This window comes from Nyctereutes procyonoides, unplaced genomic scaffold (genome assembly GCF_905146905.1).
Source record: "Nyctereutes procyonoides isolate TBG_1078 unplaced genomic scaffold, NYPRO_anot_genome, whole genome shotgun sequence".
In the NCBI taxonomy this organism is placed as follows: domain Eukaryota; kingdom Metazoa; phylum Chordata; class Mammalia; order Carnivora; family Canidae; genus Nyctereutes; species Nyctereutes procyonoides.
The window spans coordinates 20,814,750-20,836,645 of record NW_026575128.1 but is presented as its reverse complement, the minus strand read 5'-3'; the positions used below and the strand labels follow the sequence as shown (position 1 = coordinate 20,836,645).

The window sequence follows — 21,896 nt, the reverse complement described above, 5'->3', positions numbered from 1 at the left end:
AAATATGTTATATAATAAATGTTGAGAAGGTATTTTAACTTACAGGGAGACTAGCTTATTGTTCTCTGATTAAATGTGCTTCTGAGTCATGACTTAGCTCTTAGTTAATATTGTTTACTTTTATTCTTATAAAAAAAGCATTGAAATTCAGGCTTATATGGCTCAGATAATCTACTGATTGTAAATATACATATATATACACACACACTGTGTATATATGCATAGTTATATATGTTATACATTTACACACAATATATACTCATATCTAGATATATTTATATATATATAATATGTATTACATATATATTACATAAATCCTTATAACTACCCTACAAGATATGTATTGATATTATCATCCCTATTTTACAAACTGAGGCAAAGAGAAACTGTATAACGTGTTCAGGGTCACCCAGCCTGGATTTAAACACAATTCAGAGCTGGTGCTCTTAACCAACACACCTCTTACCTCCTGAAGTGATCTGAACAAACTTTAAGTCCTAATAAAAACTCAAGCTACTTTTTGGGGGCTATGGAAATAGGGCTTTGTCCCTTAAGGACTTTATAATGCACATCTTTACTTACTTTCAGCTCAGAAATCTCATTGTGGTATGAATTGTTCTATGGACTGTTCTAACACTGATTAATACCTGATTACAAGTCTCATCTTCAAGTATGAAAAACTAAATCAAAAGGAGATTTTACAACATGGCAGAGAACAGAAAAAACTGAGCTTGGAATTTAAAGACCTCAATATAATTGTTAATTCACATTGGGGAGCAGGAGAATTTACTTTAGACCTCATCTACCATAAATGCTTCCTCTTTCATCTATTTTTTTTTGAGACATGAGATGATCAATGATTAAATTAGATATATACATAAAAGAAGGAGCATTTAGCACTGTTAACAAACTAGAAATTGACAAATAGATGCAGAGCTATTTTTGATGAAATGTCCAATTGGAATATTTTATAAATAATATCCTTCCATCCTTCCCATAATATTCAGGAATTGGAGCCCATTCAATTTCATTAAATATTTACAACCATAAACTACAACGTTTTTAGTTGTAAACGTTTTCTTCAAAATGCATGAAAAATGATACATCATAAGCCAGTTAGTACCAAATGCTACTTGTAACCATTTTTTTTAGAAAAGGAAACTAATACACAAAAAGAGAAAACAAAGAAATTAGAGACATGAAAAGAGGTTAAATTATTGGTTGGAAATTTGTGTGAATTAAACTTTTTAAAAATAAAGTGTGCCTAAAATGATACAACAGATTTGTGAAATTTATGTTAACAAGAATAGACAAAATTAATAATTTAATATCTATTTAATAATTTTTTTCTACCAAATTTTTATTTACATTCCAGTTAGTTAACAGACTGTCTTAGCTTCAGGTGTCAGATTTAGTGATTCATCACTTACATACAACACCCAGTGCTCATCACAAAAGTGCCCTCCTTAATATTCGTTTTAAAAACTGGTATACCAACATTAATTCTAATACTCTTTACTTTTCTGCAATACCATATTTCAACTGGCAAAAGTTTTTTTTTTAATTTTTATTTATTTATGATAGTCACAGAGAGAGAGAGAGAGAGGCAGAGACATAGGCAGAGGGAGAAGCAGGCTCCATGCACCGGGAGCCCGACGTGGGATTCGATCCCGGGTCTCCAGGATCACGTCCTGGGCCAAAGGCAGGCGCTAAACCGCTGCGCCACCCAGGGATCCCTCAACTGGCAAAAGTTAATGTAAGACTGTACATAGATAGTCTATGTTAAAATAGAGTAGTTTACTGAAAAGTCAAAATGCTTACATGGTATATTTAAATTGTACAGCCTATGATGATAAATTGATGTTTTTCAGTATTCATGTAAAGTCTGTAATTGTGTCCATTTCTAGAATTATTTGTAGAAATCCATTAGGTTCGTACATAAACACTAAGGTGTTCTGAAAAACAGTAGGAGTGTTGACTAATTCAAGACAAACAAATCCAACAAGCTTCAAAGTACCCAATGTCTCAAATACGTTCACTCTCTGTTAGTGAATTTCAAGCTTTTACTCCAATCTCTTTTAAGTACAGGTAATTTCAAATTTCTTCCACTTTCACATTAAGATCCCTTTCAGAGACCAATAACATTTCGTCATGATTTGAATCATTCTCAGTAGCAGAACGAGCACAATGATTACGTGCAGTTAGAAATGCCTACCAAGTATTTCTTCAGAACAATTCCCATTTATTGGTAAGGTCTCAACTTTGACCTTACTTCTTCTGAAAGAAAACCCAAAAAACGAAAAACAGGCCAAAAACATTATCCCCACCCCCATTTCTGATCATCTCAGCAACAAGTCTGGATTTGGGGGCTCCTTGACATTTTTCCATAGCTTATTGTTTCCTCTGTTCTAACCATTAGAAGGCCAGCGTAATTGTCTGCATCTTCCACTATACTGGATGTTCCATTGAAGCAAAGACCATGCCTGTTATTATGCAGAGAATGCCTAACATCCTAAGTATTTAACTTAATAGAGGTTCTGAAACTTTAATGGGTACATGAATGAGCTGGGGATCCTGCCTCTACACACCACATTGCAAGTCAGCAGGTCTGCTGCAGGGCCCTGGGATTTTCCATTTCTAAAAGTTCCAGATGATGACCGGCTGCTGGTTGCAAACCATGTTTCGAGTAACAAAGGTTGAACAGACTCAGAAATCATGGCAACATTATCAGCTCTAAAGAATGTTTCTTAGGACAGCACCCGCTTTGGTGGAATTTGTTAAATGTTCCATAGCTGTGCAGCATGAATATTCTTTGCCCTTTGAACCTCCAGAACCTCGGCCAGTTCTGTATTCACTGGAGGCCTGACAATTTGTGGTGAGGGAAACTGAGGACGAAAGAAGCCCATCAGGTTTTCCTGATGACCACGTATTTAGTGTATATTTTCAACTCGATTAAGAAGTCAGGAGACTCTGAGGCACCTGGGTGGCTCAATGGTTGAGCTTCTGCCTTTGGCTCAGGTCGTGACTCTGAGGTCCCAGGATCGAGTCCCGCATCAGGCTCCCTGCATGGAGCCTGCTTCTCCTTCTGCCTGTGTTGCTGCCTCTCTCGTGTCTCTCATGAATGAATGAATGAATGAATGAATGAATGAATGAATAAATAAATAAATAAATAAATAAATAAATAAATAAATCTTTAAAAAAAAAAAGAAGCAGTCAGGAGACTCCTATTCCTGCGTGACTGGAGCTTTGGTGGGAAGGAGAGAAAAAGGTAGAAGAGAATGTCAGGATGTTTCGTAATGTGCTGCCATTAGCTAGATACAGGGCTGCGGTGGTTCAAGTACAGAGGAGGAATTTCAACATCACTACACTCAAACATGAGACAGGAGGGACTCCGAATTACAACATCCACATCCAAACCATAGTCACCATCACAGCAACAGCTGTAAAATCGTTCTCAGATGAGTACACACATAGAAGCCACTTCTTGAAGCTCAATGCTAAATCTGTCCCCAGCCTGTCTCTATACAGCAGTGAGGTGTTTCAGGTCTCATTAAGAGGGCAAATCATAGTTGTTGTGCATCAGGAAAGCACTGGAATAATAAGAGTCTCCCTGGGCTCCTCGCAGTCAAGGTTGCCCAACAGCAGCAGCTGAAATGATAGTGTGGATAGCTCCTGCCAAGTGGGTGCTCCCACAGATTCTAGTCTCTCTGTGATTTCTGCGTTCAATATTGTAGCCTGGGCTCACAGATTATTTCTGAATGTTGATATCTCAGCTTCTGACTACAAATTAGTTGTTATCTGGGTATGAGGAAAGGACCAGATATCTAATGCACTTATTGATTGGTTGATTGATTGATTTTATTTACTTATTCATGAGACACAGAGAGAGAGGCAGAGACACAGGCGGAGGGAGAAGCAGGCTCCACGCAGGAAGCCTGATGTGGGACTCAATCCCAGGACCCCAGGATCACACCCTGAGCCAAAGGCAGACGCTCAACCACTGAGCCCCCCAGGTGCCCCTCTAATGCACATATTTAAAGGCATCTTTGCAAATGGATCTGGCTTGAATTTGCAGAGCCTGTCTTGGCCTACAGCCCTGCCTTCTTGTCTCTAACCTCTCAAGAGAAATTGCCTTCCACTCACTCTCCTTTCCTTCCTCCACATTCCCCCATCATCAACTCCACTACAATCAAATAATATTATTTATCAACAGCTCACTTTTTCCAAGTACTATGATACACGGCATCACACTGAAAGCTCTTCATACATGGGATCCCACGTAAACCCCTAATAATCTGCAATATGCTTAAGATTTCTCTTGTTACAAATGGGAAAACTGAATCTTAAAAAGTGAAAGTAATTTGTTCTAATTCACAAAGATCGTATAACTGGGATGCTGGGGTGGCTCAGCGATGGGATCCCCTGCATGGAGCCTGCTTCTCCCTCTGCCTGTGTCTCTGCCTCTCTCTGTGTGTCTCTCATGAATAAATAAATAAATCTTTAAAAAAGCAAACATAGTAAAACTTAGAAAAGAGAACATCAAAATTGGAGCTTAGGTTTTTCTAACCCCGAATTTTGGAGGCTTTTCACTCTGTCTTTTTTCTCTATCTTCACTGCACACCCAGAAATTCTGCTGGTGTGGCTCTGCAGAAAGCCACATGTTTATCACAAGACTGAAGCTAATTGGGTAGCTCCTTGAAGCAAGGTGTCCTTCTTCCTCGATGAGTGAATACAATGGGGAGAATATGATAAGACACCCTCCCTACTTAGTTCATTATATACAAACTCCTTGGGCAGCCTACCCGCACCATCCTTCTGAGCTGATGTAAGAATAGATTTTTTTTTTTTAAGATTTTATTTATTTATTCATGAGAGACTCAGAGAGAGAGGCAGAGACCCAGGCAGAGGGAGAAGCAGGCTCCATGCAGGGAGCCTGACGTGGGACTTGATCCCAATCTCCAGGATCAGGCCCTGGGCTGAAGGCAGTGCCAAACTGCCGAGCCACCAGGGCTGCCCCTGATGTAAGAATAGATTTTAATTCATGCTTAGGAAACATGTAAATTGACAGAGTTAATTTTTAGTTTATCTCATCTTACCAAAAATAAATAAATAATGCTGATGACCTGGGAAAAAATGCCAATCTAGTTGTAAAATTAATACACATCAATAAATGTGGCAGTCACAAAAGGCATATCGAGAGTTTAGATAAGGACTTTTCTCTGTGGAGCTTCAGCCAGCTTTAGAGTTTAGCACCATGTTGACAACAGCACTGTTAGCCTGAGAAAAGACACAGGGACCTTCCTCAACCCATTTACCTCTTCTTCCTTGCTCAATAGTATGATGCCTAGATGCAAGCAAACCAGCTTTCAACTTGCAAAGTAACAACAGAATGACAATATACAAAGGAACAAAAATGATGTCAACAGCACCATTCATTTAAAAATATTCACTGTGTAGTGGACATTGCATTCTCCGGTATCTCTGATCTCTGCTAAATAAGAGCAACTTCAGTATCACAGATCATTGTGAAAGGAAGGAAATGATCTATCATTGTGACCACGGCAAATAGTTACCTTAGACTCTCATTTCACAATAACATGCCAAAATACATTTGAACACTGTAAAAGGTAAAAAAAAAAAAAAAAAAAAAAAAAAAAGGTAGCATTCAAATCCAAGAACGTCTTGTCACCAACTGGCCCCTTGTCCACACCTGACCACATGATGTTTACTCATGCAACGTCTCAATCATCAACTGTAGGATGACTTAACAGAAACACGGAATGCTTTTACAGGGCCCCCAGAGGTGCTGTTCCTTCTGCCCCTGCTAATGTTGTACCACTCGCGATGTTACAGTGCCACTTTGTGGAGTATTGTGCAATTCAGGGGAGCTTTCATTCACCAGCCCGCTTTTGGAAACAGAGTGTAATTTAGGTACAGGCAGGTATATAAAATGTGTACACCTCAATATGTGAGCACTTATCCATAGGAAAACAATATAGTCTCAAGTCTATTTAATTGTATCACCTAATGTATGTGCCCAATTATGTTACCTCATGAAAATCCCTAAGATTAGTCTGCAATTTTCATTTAACATTTTATTTTAGGCTTATATAAGTCTCAAGGAAATAAAGCAAAAAGTCATGGCAAAACACGTAATTAAATCACTACTGATGCAATATAATAAGTAAAACATATTTGCATTGCCTTGAAGAGAAAACAGTTGAGTTCTTGATGCTACAGTAATTTCAGAGCAATTAAAAAAAAAGTACTTAAGAACCAGATAGCTATGTTTTAGCAATCAAAATTCCATGACTAATGGAGCATTCACATTAACTTTATAGTTTTAAGAAGTTCAACTGTAATGTTGCCAAATTCTCGATATCAATTCCAATAAATCTATGTTGAGTGGAAATGAAAGTGAACCCTTGCGCAGCACAGGATACCTCATTAGGATCCAGGAGAACAGAAAAGACATCTCTTTAGTAGATGTGAAGGTACAAAGTAAGAATCCCTTGGGAGAAATAATAAAAATATGGCAAGATGCCCTCTGGCGCCATGGCACGTTTCTTAGCAACGTGGAAAAACAACTCTGCTAACAAAACTCTGTCGAGCAACAAGTGTTTACAGATCTTAATTCAGAAACTGAATTCCGAATAAAGCTGGGGATATTTACATTCCTAATAATATTAAACTGTGTAGCTTTTTTCTTATTTAATACCCAGATTTATAAAACAAGAATGATTTCTTAAGATAATGTGCTTCAAGCATACAAAGTGTCTAAATGAACCAGGGCATCGTCTTCACACGATCTTTGATTTCCAAGGAACGGGTATTTAATTTTTCTCTAAAGAATACATCTGTGGGGGCACCTGGGTGGCTCAGTCCGGTAAGCCTCTGCCTTCAGCTCAGGTCATGATCCAGGGGTCCTGGGATAGAGCCCCGTGTCTGGCTCCTGGCTCAGCAGGGAGTCTGCTTCTCCTTCTGCCTCTCTACATGTTCTCTCTCTCTCTCTCTCAAAATAAATAAATAAATATAATTTAATATATATATATATAATATATATATATATATCTGTCTATCATATACGGGCAAATTGGTAACTGCTGGTGTCAGAACATATTATTCATCATCAGTATCTGAGTGGCAGGTCACCAAGAGAAAAAATTTCGACTCTCGGCAGGAATTCTTCTCTACAAACAGTGCTATCTTCATTTCACCATTCGTTCTGGAAAATCTGTTCCCACGTTCCATTTTAGCAGAAGGGTGCCACGTCCTTGCCTCCAACTGTAACACTTCTTTTTGCCTTCTCTGCAAAGGGGCACCTATGGCCACTGACACTTTAATTCATCTGGTAAAATGGTGAAACGATCACCCTGTTTTGGGAATTGCATTATTTTTTTATTATTTTTTATTTTTTTAAATAAATTTATTTTTTATTGGTGTTCAATTTACCAACATACAGAATAACACCCAGTGGGAATTGCATTATTATTAAAATGACATTTGATGTGTCTTTCGAAGTGGCAGCTTGTGACTCTCTTCTGATTTCCTTTCACCAGTGCCACAATTTGCAAAATAAGTCACGTACACACTGCCATCCTGGTGAAAAGCTACTGTGCTTTCAACAGTTTGTTTTTTAATAGGGAAATGAAATGGTTTTCATTGTGAATAAATCTTTATAGTCTATCACAAGTTCTAGAACGTCTCCAAGTGGTTCATATAACCACTCGTCACCCAAGACTTGTTAAAGAAAGTAGAAAGTGCATTTCCACTTAAAAGCATTCCAGGAACACTTTGTGTGGATAATTTGGTTAATCCTTCAAGTAATATACCTTAATTTGTTGAATTTAAAAGTTATACTTTCTAAAGGCTAAAAAAAGGAGTCGTAGTTAGAATACTCAAGTTAGTAGTTTCTGAACTCTGTCATTATAATACTGTAACCTTTGACAACTCTTAGTTTTCACCTACTCGATCTTATCCAGGGTATGTACGCAGACCAGTCTGTGACAGAGATCAGCTTGTCAGCAGAAGGAAGCTTCTATTTTTACACCGATTACGCTACCACTATAAATATCTATGTCAAAAAAAATTAAACATTCTTATAGAAAAAGGTACACCCTTTAATAGTCTACAAAGTAAGTTATACATTGTTTCATATGTGATCTTTATCATCATTTGTTTGCTCTTAAAATCTAAGATAATATTATATATATATATTTTTAAAGATTCTATTCGTTTTAGAGAGAGTGCATGAGTGGCAGAGGGGGCCGAGGGAGAGGGAGAGAATCTCGAGCAGCCTCTGTGCTGACTGCAGATCCCAGCGCGAGGCTTGATCTCGTTACCCTGAGATCCCGACCTGAGCTGAAATGAAGTTGGACACTTGATGGCCTGAGCCACCCGGGTGCCCCACGATGTTTTAGAAATATAAAGTAGCATGACCGAATGATTAATTTAGAAGCATTGGTATTGGGTGTATTGTAAAAGTCGTAACTCCACGTTAATAGAAAATGCATGTGACGATCATGAGACAATTTATGCTTTAGTTATTATTGGCAGCTTTCAGGTATCTAATGCCTATATTGGCATTACTGTAGCATCAAATTCAAATGTTCTTGAATTTTTAGTTATTTGGCAATTAACAGTTATGACTATGCTAGTATTTTGCTGCAGATGTGGACCTAAGGGAATCTGCTTTTCTGAGTCAAAAACCTTATAATGTATGTCATCTGTCTCCACCTTGTGGTTACTGTAAATATTGCTACTTCCTAATTTTGCACTGTGTCCTAGACACACACAGCGAGAGATGTTGAATGGCTATAGAAAAATACAAATGGCTCATCTACCTTGAGATTTCCACGTTTTGACACCAGGAACACAAAAAACCATTTCACATGACAGAAAACTTCAGATACATTGTTATATCAAAGTGTTAGAGTCTCTCTGCCAATGTTATTAATAATTTCTTGCAAAAATATTATGCAATTGTAGAATCATGTAGTTAAACTGGATATATGGGGGATCCCTGGGTGCCTCAGAGGTTTAGCGCCACCTTCGACCCAGGACATGATCCCGGGGTCCTGGGATCAAGTCCCGTGTCGGGCTCCCTGCATGGAGCCTGCTTCTCCCTCTGCCTGTGTCTCTGCCTCTCTCTGTGTCTCTCATGAATAAATAAATAAAATCTTAAAAAAAAAAAAACCCTGGATATATGAAGTCCAGTCAGCACATTTCTATGTTTACATGAACTGTCCCTTACAACTTCAGAGCACATATAGACTCTGTGTTACATTTTCTAAGAAAGTCACAAAACGAAGAAGAAAGTTTTCCTGAGAAGTTGCTGTCTACCCTTCCCTCAGGAAAAAGTATAAGTGTTCAGCAAAATTCCTTAGGTTCCTAAATCAGAAGTTTTAATCTATGTTTGAAAGACAAACTCCTGAACTTCCAATTATACATTATTTTCTTCTTTTTCCATTCAGTTCAAGAATAGGGAATATTACAGGGATTAAGACACACCTCTTTGCTCTCAGGGATTTCTTATCTGTCCAATTTTGTTTTAATGCATGACAACTATTCATAAGTGTCCGATTCATAGATTATCTGTCATTTCATGTCAAAGTTGGAGAAAGCCGTGTGATCACATTGTCTATATGAAACAATTTGAAATTATCTAATTTGAGCAAAAAGCTTCCTACCTGGCTGAACTTGCCAACTAGGCATGTTTGTTACTTTTGAACTTCATGTTGCATGAAGTGAATGGAAAGTGAAATACTGAAAAGGAAAGTTAAAAGCCTATGGATCTGAGGAAACTATCTCAAAAGCCAGCCAAAGGCCTTAGTCCCTCACACAGTCCCTCTGCCTACAACAATCTAGGTTCTTGATGTGCTTGTGGTTTCGATAGAAAATGCACTCTCTCCACGGACCATGCTCCACAGTGCAAGTATCAAGCAAGCACCTAGTTCAGTACACACTCTGCACAGCACAGAGAGCTGGGTATTATCTAGTTAATATATAATTTGCCTTTAATACAGATTTCCATGAAGTGTCCTTGCCTCCCAAGGATTTCATGATTTGGTATTTCTATTCTGCATTCTTTCAAGAAAAAGAAACAGGCAGGAATCATTTGTCTCTTTAGGGGAAAACTAAAGTCACACTAGTTCTGTGTCCTGCTGCTATCAGAGATTAAATATCCCTCCTAATTATGTCTCAATTTTTTGAGGCCCAAAACACTACGGTATTTATGTTGACTGAAACTAAAACGTCAATAAACTTAATATGGATTTTGATTTTACAATAATTGTTCATAAAACATGAGAAGACAAAAGAAAATGCTATTTATATGCAAACCAGGAGGAAATGTTTTTTGGAAAACAGATTTTGCACCTGGATATATAATTAGCCACTTTAAAATAAATGAGTTTACTTCCTTAAAATGTTCTTCAGGTAAGAAAAGCCCTGAAGAAAGCTGGAATTCAGGAAGGGGCGGTTAGAAAACCTGAAACCACACTGATCACGACTTCCATTCCAAAAGGCATTAATACCGCTCAAATATTGGACTTAGCGTGTAATTTATACGATGAATACATTAGACTTGTGCCATAATGATGTAACAGGCAAACACTTACCTTTTTCATTGCCATTTGCATAATTTGGAGGCTTGTTTTTGTCAATGCTGTTAAAGCTCTGACTTCTCCTATTTAAATTAGAGGCTCCTTGGACCTTGCTGCTGCTGCCTGCAGCTGGCACCCTAGAGGGACCTGGAAGCCTGAAATAGTATAAGAAAAATTACATCATTGTTGTACATTACAAGAAGATAGGGGATAGCAGGTTCTGATGGGGAAGCTTTAATGGAAAAAGCACTAACACATGATGTTCTAAAATCTATTTAGCAGAAGATGGTGGTTTCAGTGATAAAGAGCTACACACAGCATTAGGAACCTTCAGAAAAATCGTTTCACTTTTCAATAAACATGCCCTCAAACAATATTAATAATATAGAGCAATTAGAAATAAAGCAACCTTTAACTAAATAAGTCATACTTACCATACCCCTGATGAATAACACTTTGACTTGAAAGTACTATAACAATTACACGAAAAGCAAGAACAGAAATGTATGTTCTTGGGGTATTATCACCTATTTGCAGTTGTTGTTAAGCTGGTCTTTTGAATGTATGGGACATTTGTTTTTATCTTAGATAGCTGTTTCCTAAGTCAAATTGATGGTAAGAAGAATAAGCTTACTGGGCAGATTGCTAGTAGCAAATGCTTATTGCATATCCAAGCAGTAAACTCTTCTACTTCAAACATGGTGTGGAGACTGCAGCCGTTAGCTTATATTTTACTGGTCTGCCTCAAAATTTTTTTTTCTTTAATCGTTTTGCCAAAAATAAGCACCTAGACCTTAGCTGGCTATCTTGTGTGTCCAGCTGATCACAGATGTGATATGATGAGAAAGGATACAGGTCTCAGAAGAAGAAAAATCTCTGTTAGCAGAATGACAATGTAAAATATACCTACAGGGACGGGGATTTCAGCTAGCCTTTGGGTATGATGGACAGGACATGAGGAAATACAGGCAGACTGGATTAAAATTAGGGGACGTTTGACATGAGGCTGTGATTTCCAGTTATTTTATACGGACTAAAATTAAATACCACTGTGGACCATTTATGTAGTTTCCATCTTAAAATTTCAAGTATTGAATATTTCATGAATTATACCTAAAATATACAATCACTATATTTTATTCTACACTGTTAACATACTATATACGTAGAATAAACAATCCAAGTGAATTAAAAATGATCAATTAAGAACTAACACTGCATTCTAAGTCATATTTAACAACATGATACTAAAGGATGTTATCATCATTGCTAGCATCTGCTGCCACCATGTGAATGTCACTGTGTACTGCTCTGATAATTTCTATTTTAAAGGGAAAAAATCCAGAACTTGTAAATGAAGCAGTGAAATTTTTACTGTTCTCTACACTAAATTTTTAAAATGAAAGTGTTTACATCTGTTAAATTGGTGCCCCATTTATCACAAGATCAGTTAACTATTTTAACTCACCTTCGTAACGTAACTGGTTATTTCCATAGATTATTAGGAAATCAAACTCTTAAATACTATAGCTATTTTTTAAAATAGTAACAGGTTTGCAACAGGGAATGAACATCAGGAAAACACAAATACCAGCTTAAAAACAGAAGTGCTGCTTTCTTGGAATAGTTAATAGTTTCAAAATGTTAACTGTATTTTGGAGTTTAAATACATATGGCTAATAAATAGTTCCTTCAGCTATTTTGCTAATTAGAAGTTGTGCCACGTACAAGATTGGAACATTTTCCAAATGATTCCAGCATTTGACTTTTGCTCAAATGGATCTACAGGGTCTGTAAGTATAGCCCAGTAAGCACAGACACCAGGAATTTTGAGTACCAATGACTGCACTCTGCAGAAAGAACTCTATTAATTAATTTGGCCAAATGCCCCAATCATAATAAATCTGAGAACTATTCCTGCAGACACAGCTACAGACTTATAAGGTTCATTCCAAACTCACATGTATAAACAAATGTTGTCACACAACTTGCCCTGCTTGCAATGAAACTCGACCTGTTTCTAGAAAGCAATTAAAATGCATCTTAATCTTTACTGTGACCCATGAAACCAAGTGATCTTTAGTTCTTAGAAGAACAAATTAAAACAAATTTAAAAATTCATTTGCTCTTCTCATTACCCTAATTTGATAGGCAGCCAGAGCTCCAGATCATTCATCAAAGTAATAAAAAGAGAAATGAGAATGAAGCCAAAAAAAGAGAGAGAGAGAGAGAGAGAGAGAGAGAGTGAGAGAGATGTTCTATTAAATCAAAGTACTTAAAATATACTTTATATGCATGAGTCTTAGAAGTGGTAATAAAAAATGCTTCCTGTACACGGCAGGTCATTGTTATTTGCACATCTGAATTTATATCATTTTTCCTACTTTTAATTAAATACCTTTTAAATTTTTCCCTCCAGAATCATTTTAATTACTATGGAAATGAACATAACATTGAAAACCAAGGCAAGAAGAAAAGCACATACCTCACATCAAGGCATCATAAGCAGTCCTTTTGGTCAGACATTGCATGCATAATATGGTACAGTTTCAGAGCAGTGATTAGGAAGCCACCACAGAGATACTTCCCCCATGTGAGAGATGGCACATATAATCACATAATAATTAGGGGTGCAAGACACATTTGCTGTGGCTCCACTTGGTTGCACCATCATGCCTTCGGCAACTTTTTTTTTTTTAAATCAAACACTTTCAATACTCATTTATAAATCAGTATTTCCAAACAGCACATTACACAGTCATTTGCTACAACAGACTGTCTTTAAAATATGTATGTCAGGGATCCCTGGGTGGCGCAGCGGTTTGGCGCTTGCCTTTGGCCCAGGGCGCGATCCTGGAGACCCGGGATCAAATCCCACGTCAGGCTCCCGGTGCATGGGACCTGCTTCTCCCTCTGCCTGTGTCTCTGCCTCTCTCTCTCTATCTCTCTGTGACTATCATAAATAAATAAAAATTAAAAAATGTTTAAAAAAATAAAATAAAATATGTATGTCATAAAGAAGCAAAAATTTAAACTATTACAGATAAAAGAACAGACCAGGTTAACTTAGTGACCCGGTGCTAACTTCCCCACAAAAATCTGCCAATATTTCTCAATTCTGCTTCAAACTGTCAGGAATTCATGCATGCTCATCTCGAAAAAACAATTACATTCTTGTTGTGTAACTTCCAGATTCTGTAACCTGGAAAGAATGGGGCCTTCAAAGTAATGTTTTCCTTGACTTTCTCTACGCCTAGAAGCTAGACTTCAGCCCAGTCATAACAGTATATATAACAAACCTAAAACAGAAGAAGCCAAAACCCATTTAATGATCTTATACAGACATGCTCATCCCCGAGAATGCATATGGAAATCCACTTGGAAGAATTCAGTCTTCTAAACTTTTTATCCAGAAGTATGTAATTTATGAAAAAAATTTAGAATGATAGGACAAAATATCACTGGGCAGTTACTTTATTATCACTAACAAGCAATAAATTAGAGATATTAACTGACCGAGTAGGCTTTTTTTGACTGGTTGCAATTCCACTGTGATTAGACTGAGTTGCATATCTGGCTGCCAGACTGTATGAGGAGAAACAGAGAAATTGAATTAAAGAGATTCTTTGAACATGGAAAGAAAGCACAAAATTACAAGAAAACTATGAGTTAATGAAATGCAATTGGAACATGTATAAGCATGTATAAAGAATAAATTAATTAGAAGATTATGATAATGCAACATATAGACCGTGACCTTTGATTAATGAACACACTATGAAACAATGCAGTGCACCCCTTGTAATAAAGTGTGTCATCATTGACTTTAAAATTATGGCTGTGTGATATTGGTCATATTATTTTTAGTAGTATTTCATGTCATAAAAAAAATTCAACCTTTGTAAATGACTAGGAAAACTTCCAGAAACCTAAAGTTTGACTTTACGTAATACAAATATCTCTTTCTCAAAAAGGCTAAAAGGAACAGAAAGAGTATGAGGGTCACTATTTTCTGTAGTAAACTCTTCTAATTTGCTGCCTTAACCAAAATATTACTTCAAAAACCAAATGACTAAAATATCTGGTTTCTGACAAATGTACCGTTTGATCTTGAGTCCTAGATAGAATGGTTTAAAGAAGTGAACAATACATGAGGTTTTTCTAAAGAAAAGATCTATGTACAAGCTAAATGGAATAAATTGGAGTTAGATTTTTCAAACAAAAACCTGAACAACTATTAATGATAACTTCTGGGCATTCTTGAATTATTGTTCTTAATAACTTTTAAATCAAAATCTTTGATCAAAGACACAAAAGAAAGCATTATTTAAACTGAGTTCTAAGGAGCCGTGAATATTCTACAGACAAAAATGAAATTTGCACTTCCAGTGAAACTAAGCTCTGAATTACCTGAATGTTCTGAAATTAGTGTTTTGAAGAATATGGTGAGACCCAATTAGACCTGAAACATGTTCACATATCCTGTGATGGTCATGGATTGATGCCCAAGTAGAGAATCACTTTTCAGGTGAATTGTGAGGACTCTGAATGAACCCACTTGTTGCAAACACACAATTTCTGAGGTCTCCAGGGAAACAGGAACAACATGGGGGTGTCAGAATCAGGGCAAAGGGGTTAATCAGAGCCCTGCTATATTTGATCCAAGTGCTTTGCTGCCAAGTATGGGGTATTTTAGTCAAGGGAAGAATATCTTAGGGTGCTGACATGCCTCCTAAGTTAACTTCTACTCCACTATGTGGTGGGAGCATGAAGACCCACATTTTTTAAAATGCCTGGATAGAAAAGAAGAACATCCTCATACTTAGGGAGCTTTTCTGAGCACTTTTTTTTTTCACATCTGGTATGTGATATATCATTATTTGCATATAATAAACTCTGTCTCCTAACGACACTGGTCCGAGACAATTGAATCAACTGCTTCAGTAACAATGATACCAGAGAACAATGTATAAATAAAACCAAAGTGTCTGAATGAAACGAGATATTACTTTAAAATATAAATTTAAAATACAAGCACCCCAAGGGAAAAAATATTTTTGCATGTGTGAACCTTTCAGTCTACTTTGTCAACCCTGGAGAAAGAGACCTACGTCAAGGTTCACTACTATGTCTTATCCTGTACTCTCCAAATTGAACACAAATATTAGCTGGAGAAATGACAAGGACACAGTGTACTTTCCTTCAGGGACCTGAAGCTATCTCATGGGGTTTTCTTTCATGATTTTAAAGAAGTAGAATAATTTCTAGGATAGAAATGAGGTGGGGGAAGAAAATCTAGAAAGGTCAACTGACTTGCTAAGATCGGTTTAGTTTTATGGCCCATGTGTATTTTCTAATTTATTATGAGAGAATAATATTCTACATGTTGCCTAGATTTTTGTATCAAGCCCTCATACTTTAGTCCTCTGAAACTTGGCTTCCATTCTACTTCTCTTGCTCTTGTGAAACTGTTATGTGAAGAACACAAGAGTTTTATTCAATTCTCACCACACTCTAACATCTTTGTATTTGACCCATACTGCTCCCTCTGCCTTTTTGGAATCTCTCTCTTTCGTAGCCTCTAATACTAGTGAGCTCACTTGATTTGCCCACTGTCATTCTTATCCATTTTCTCTTTCCTTTCCCAGGTCTTTTTACTTTATCAAGCTCTTAAAGGCATGATTCTTCATACGTCCTCTCTCTTTAAACACTGTATGCATTCTTTCACTTAGCAGTTCATTTCTTACCTAAGACTTTAAATAAAAGCGACTATAAACTAGAATTTCTGTGTGCATTGCACTCCCAACCATCAATATCAACTGAGTAAAAGATGTCCATTTCCATGATCTTCAAAGTCACCCCATTAAACACCATTTTCCTTCTTTGATGCTCCAAGTCTTTTTTTTTTTAATTTTATTTATTTTTTTCTTTTTTTATTATTTTTTATTTTTATTTATGATAGTCACAGAGAGAGAGAGAGGTAGAGACACAGGCAGAGGGAGAAGCAGGCTCCATGCACTGGGAGCCCGACGTGGGATTCGATCCCGGGTCTCCAGGATCGCGCCCTGGGCCAAAGGCAGGCACTAAACCGCTGCACCACCCAGGGATCCCGATGATGCTCCAAGTCTTAATCAGATACTTCCTCTCATTTCTTTATTTCCATTCACAGGATCATCATTTTCTTTAGTTCAATGGGCTTGAACTAAAGCCTCAGGAAGTTGATGCTTCTCTTTATCCTTTTAATTATTGCAGATATGCAATCAATAAGCTGTCACTCTCCAAATCCATTTGCATTTATGTTCTCTTCTGATTTCCTTGTTTATCACGCTAACTCAAGCCCCCAACACTTGTCGCAATGTCTCTGGCTCCTTTTCTTTTTTTTTTTAATATTCTCCTTGACTCTGCCTGCACACTCAGTAGAAAACCACTATTTTCCCCATGGTGCTTGTAATACTGTATCTCAAGTTTCAGATTTACAAACAGTCTAGTGACAGAGTAGGTGACGCAGTACAGCTAATGCAATTTATTGGTAAAACAGACACAAGGGACATGTAGACACAGCTCTGAGGCAAGATGGGGTAGACAGAGTCAGACCACCAGTAAACTAAGGAATTTTCAAAATATCTGGATTGAGGATTGTGTTTTTCTTTTTTTTTCCTGGAAAGACTATCAAAAGAGACTCCTTCGAGCTAACGGGTGGTAAAAACATCAGAAACAGAACCAAAAAAGAAACAGACATTTTGAGACTCATTGTGGGTTTTACCAAAATAAGAATCTGCTCATCTATCTGATACAGTAAAATATTAAGGGAATGCTTTTTATTTCCTCAATGTGGAAGACAAGAGGAGGAGACTAGAGACAGTCAAGTGAATTTGAAAAAATGAAACTCATCTGGTGTTCAACACACAGAAAGATCCAAGCTACTAGATCCTTCTAATCTATCTTCAGTGCGAATCCCCATGTGGAACTATACTATCCATTTATCAGAAGGAAAGATAGTTTCTCAAAGTAAACAGATCCTGAATTTTAACTTAACCCATTTTTACTAATTGCCAGACTCTTGCCACTCAAAGTGTTGTCCAAAGACCAAAAGAACTGGCATCACCTGGGACTTTTTAGAAATACTGAACCTCGGGTCTCAACCCAGAGAATTTGTATTTTAACAGGATTCTGATGCACAAAAATATTGAAAAAGCTGTGCTCTACAGAATACCCACCAATCTCCAAACTTGAGAGGAAAAAAACTTATAGTTTCTAAAGTCAAACAGCATAATCTAAACATCTCGAGTCACGTCTCATCATCTAACCTGCAGCAGCTTTGGATACTGTTGATATTCTCCTTCTGGAAATCCTCATCTCACTTAGGTGTCCTAATGCAACAGCTACCTCTCCTGTAGCTACTCCTACTTCCCAAATATTGGTCAACTCATTCTCCTCATCCCCTAAATTTTTGTACAGTTACCATGAGTATTTTCAAACTGTAATCCTAGGCAACTGCTAACCTATCTATTCTATCTCAGATCTACCTTTTTATACTCAAATCTCAAAACTAAATTCAAAGTTTCTTCCTAGAAGTCACCTTGAGATTCCCTAAATACTATATCCAGATCTATCATCTCAATTTCTCCCAGATATTCCAAAAAACGTTCAAAACAACTAATTCTCCTTCTTTCGAACCAACCCCCCCACCTCCCGCTGACTTTCCTCCGTAACTTAACTATCACCATTTTCTCCATTGAACATTAAGGAGTTGTCTTTATCATTACTTATCGTTTTTTCCCCTCCATGTCATCTCTCTCAAAGACTCTTATAATATCTCTTCACTAATTTCTTTGTTATCAGTCCATTTTCATTCCCGGAGAAATCAAACCATTCGTCTCACAGTCGACAGGGTAAACTTTCCCGTGGAAGAATGAATGCCAACTTCTTTCTTTGAAATTGCTGTTGACGCCCCGCCCCCCCACCCACTGTCCACTGGATAAAATCCAAGCCCTGTGATCTAGTTTACAGCACTTCAGTATGTCTCCTTAGATGGTTACAGCTTCATCCTCTCTGCATACCTCCACCCCGTGCTCTCCACTGTCACCACACCTCTGCTCTGGCCTATAGCCTCTTCTCCCATGGGTCCATAGCCTGTCTCATGAGGTTTCCTTCATCTGAAATACCAGTCCTCTCTTCCCTACATTATAAAATCTTACTGCTAGTTCAAAATCTTGCTCAAATGTCACCTTCTTGTTAAAGAATTTCTTAAGTTTCCCAGAGTTAATTTTGTCCTTCCCTGGTCCACAGATCTTAATTCTTCTCTATTTATTAGGTTAATATGAGAATTTATCACGGTAAACGGAGCATGATTGTTTTGTTTACTGGGACAGGAATTATGTCCACTACTCTCAGTTCCTTTCAATGGGGTTAGTATGGGTTCAATAACTAAATAATTAATGGATATTTACTAAGTAGTATTATCAAACAATTATTTGTTATACCTCCATTTTTAAGCAAGGGGTATTGTTTTAAGAAAGAATTCATCAGAAATATACCAAAGGAAGGAACAAAAAGAATTCATCTTTGTTGTGTCCTTATTAAGTGGGGCACAGTTTACATTTTTTTTCCATTTATTTCTTTTAATAGTCCTGCAAAGGGGACACTCTATTCCTGACTAGAAATATAAAACTAAGGATTTTAAACATTAAGTTATCTGTACATATAATACATCTTAAAAATAACAGTATTTATCATTTTCTTGCAAACTGATTACTAAATGTAATATTTTAGTGCTTCTTTTTCTATTAACTCATTGTCCTGTGGATTTGTGAATATTTCTAAGACACAATAATAACAATAATAATTTCAATACTACTACAAAACAGCAACTCTTCCAGTATCAAATAAATCTACTTCAAAAGATACTGTTTAGCATTCAGATACATAATATTAATAATTTCATTCAATGGGTCAATTTATGTAGAAATCTAGAACAGGCAATAATACAATTTGAAAGAGTAAGATACTTTCAGTATCTAAGTAACTCTCCTCAAAAGTCTTCCAAGTAAACACCATTTTTTAAAATTTTAAGCAACATTTAATCAGGGCTAGGAAATGGCACAATAATTATAAACTGCTATTCTCATGCCCACTGCACAGATGATTAATCAATCAATCAATCAATCACAGAATCATTTTCTACTAAGCCCTGTGGTAGCTTCAAAATCTGAGGCCAGGATTCAAACAATCCTTATTACCCAAAAGAATTAGAATAAGAGGGGATCCCTGGGTGGCACAGCAGTTTGGAGCCTGCCTTTGGCCCAGGGCACGATCCTGGAGACCCGGGATCGAATCCCACATCAGGCTCCCGGTGCATGGAGCCTGCTTCTCCCTCTGCCTGTGTCTCTGCCTCTCTCTCTCTCTCTCTGTGACTATCAAAAATAAATAAATAAAACTTAAAAAAAAAGAATTAGAATAAGAACTTATTTGAGTCTTTTCTTTATTGTTCCATTAAAATATTAAAATGTGAGTGGGTCAGTACAGGGTTTCTGTAGAAGATTCTATTTCTATTATAGTTATTCTAGAAGTAGACTTCCATGTAGAAGTACAAATTATATAATCTTATTCCTTAGTTTTTATTCTCCAAAACCAAATTGAACTCAGACATAAAGCACACATGAATCATTAAAAAGCACCAAAACATAGTATCTCAGCCTCACACAATCTATCATTCTTTATCTCCATTGGCTACTACCAAGTTTCTTCTGTAACAAACTCAGTTGAAACAGTAGATATTTGAATTGTCTTAATTTGTGTTTAATTATGATAATTAAAAACATGTTTTTCTTATTTGTTCAATCTACAAATACCCTTTTAATACCTTCTGCTTGCCCAGGCTAGAACCAGGAGAGCCACAGCAACTTGCTATGGAATTCGGCCTTTGTCCTGATGCAATATAGATTACTAAAAGTTTTTGACTGCAAAATAAGTGTTAAATTCTCAGATTGGAGAGTTCCTCTCTTGATATGTAAAGGAGGAACTGGGGGAGGAAGGAAGCTGGAACATTTAGTAAGACCAAATTTCCCATTTAGGAGACCAAATGGGAAATCACTGCTATAATTCAGGCAACATTTGATGAGGGTCTGAATGAAGACAGAGGTAGAGGAAATAGAAGTAAATGATTAATGAGAGAAGTTTTAATGGTAGCTGTAAGAAGTGAAGAAAAGGGAGGAATTTAGGTTGGCTCCTGGGCCTCTGAGAGCTTGAGCTGCACAGTATAGTTAGTTACATAGATGCAGAATAGGAAAAGGAGACTGAACATCCGTGGTATAGTGTATGATGAGAAAAAAAAAATCAAGAGTGGGCTTCTAGATTATGTCAGTAGTTACAGGGTGAATAAAGTAACAGGATATACTAGGAAGATGGCTATTTAGTGGTGAGTAAACCCACCTTTACAGAGGAGCTAAAGTAAAGACCATTTTGTGATCTTATTGTAACGGTTCTCTTATAAAGTACATAAACACCTTTGGGTGTTGAATGAATAAATAAATAGGAAACTGAGCCCACATCCCTCAGGTTTTCAAAGTGGCAGATAGATATACTGTGAAATTTGATTCCGTTCTGTATTGTTTATTCTAATAAGCACATATTTGTTGATGTAATCAACAGATGAATGAATCATTAAAGACTTTAATTGACTGCCTCCATGTATTGGCACTATGCTAGAAAAACTCAACTTGGAAAAATTGCACTTACACATGCATGATTTATGTTTCACTGTGAAAAGTATAACCCTTAAAATCATGTTTACTAATTCAAACTCCTTTCTAAAAAGTGTAGTTTGATATTCAATGGAAACTGAATTTACTGCAAGCTTGAAAAGAACAATATAAAAATATTCAGCAGGTATATAAAAATGGTACATTAAAATTTTTTTCTATGAATTATTCAACTAAAATGTCAATAGTAAAAATCTAGTGTATTGGATAGTAGCACAGAATTTAGTCAGGCTGCTGTACCTGAATCTGAGCCTCACTGTTGCTGTTCTCTGCGCCTGTTTCCTCATCTGTTAGATGAGGATGATAACTTCACCTATCTCAAAGTTCTTATGGGGCATAAGCTGTAAATCACATAGAAGGCTCTTTGGCTTAAATAACTGCTCTAACAGTTAAAAAGAAAATTCAACGGATTCAGATGTACATTTGAGAGTCCCTGAATGAACTAAGCCCCCACAGGAAGCTCTATAAATATTCTGGTGAATTAGGAACAACATAACCTCCTGTTTCTCAATCCCTATAATGCCTCTGCTCT

At 36.8% G+C, this 21,896-nt stretch overlaps 1 protein-coding gene across 1 annotated transcript in view; it reads right to left on the bottom strand.

Annotated features, from left to right (window-relative positions):
• NAV3 (neuron navigator 3) overlaps window positions 1-21,896 on the bottom strand; it is a 357,285-nt gene that overhangs the window by 191,743 nt on the left and 143,646 nt on the right. The window contains 2 exon segments of the mRNA XM_055341892.1: window positions 10,620-10,759; window positions 14,121-14,189. Of these exon segments, the coding sequence (XP_055197867.1) occupies window positions 10,620-10,759; window positions 14,121-14,189 (209 nt within the window).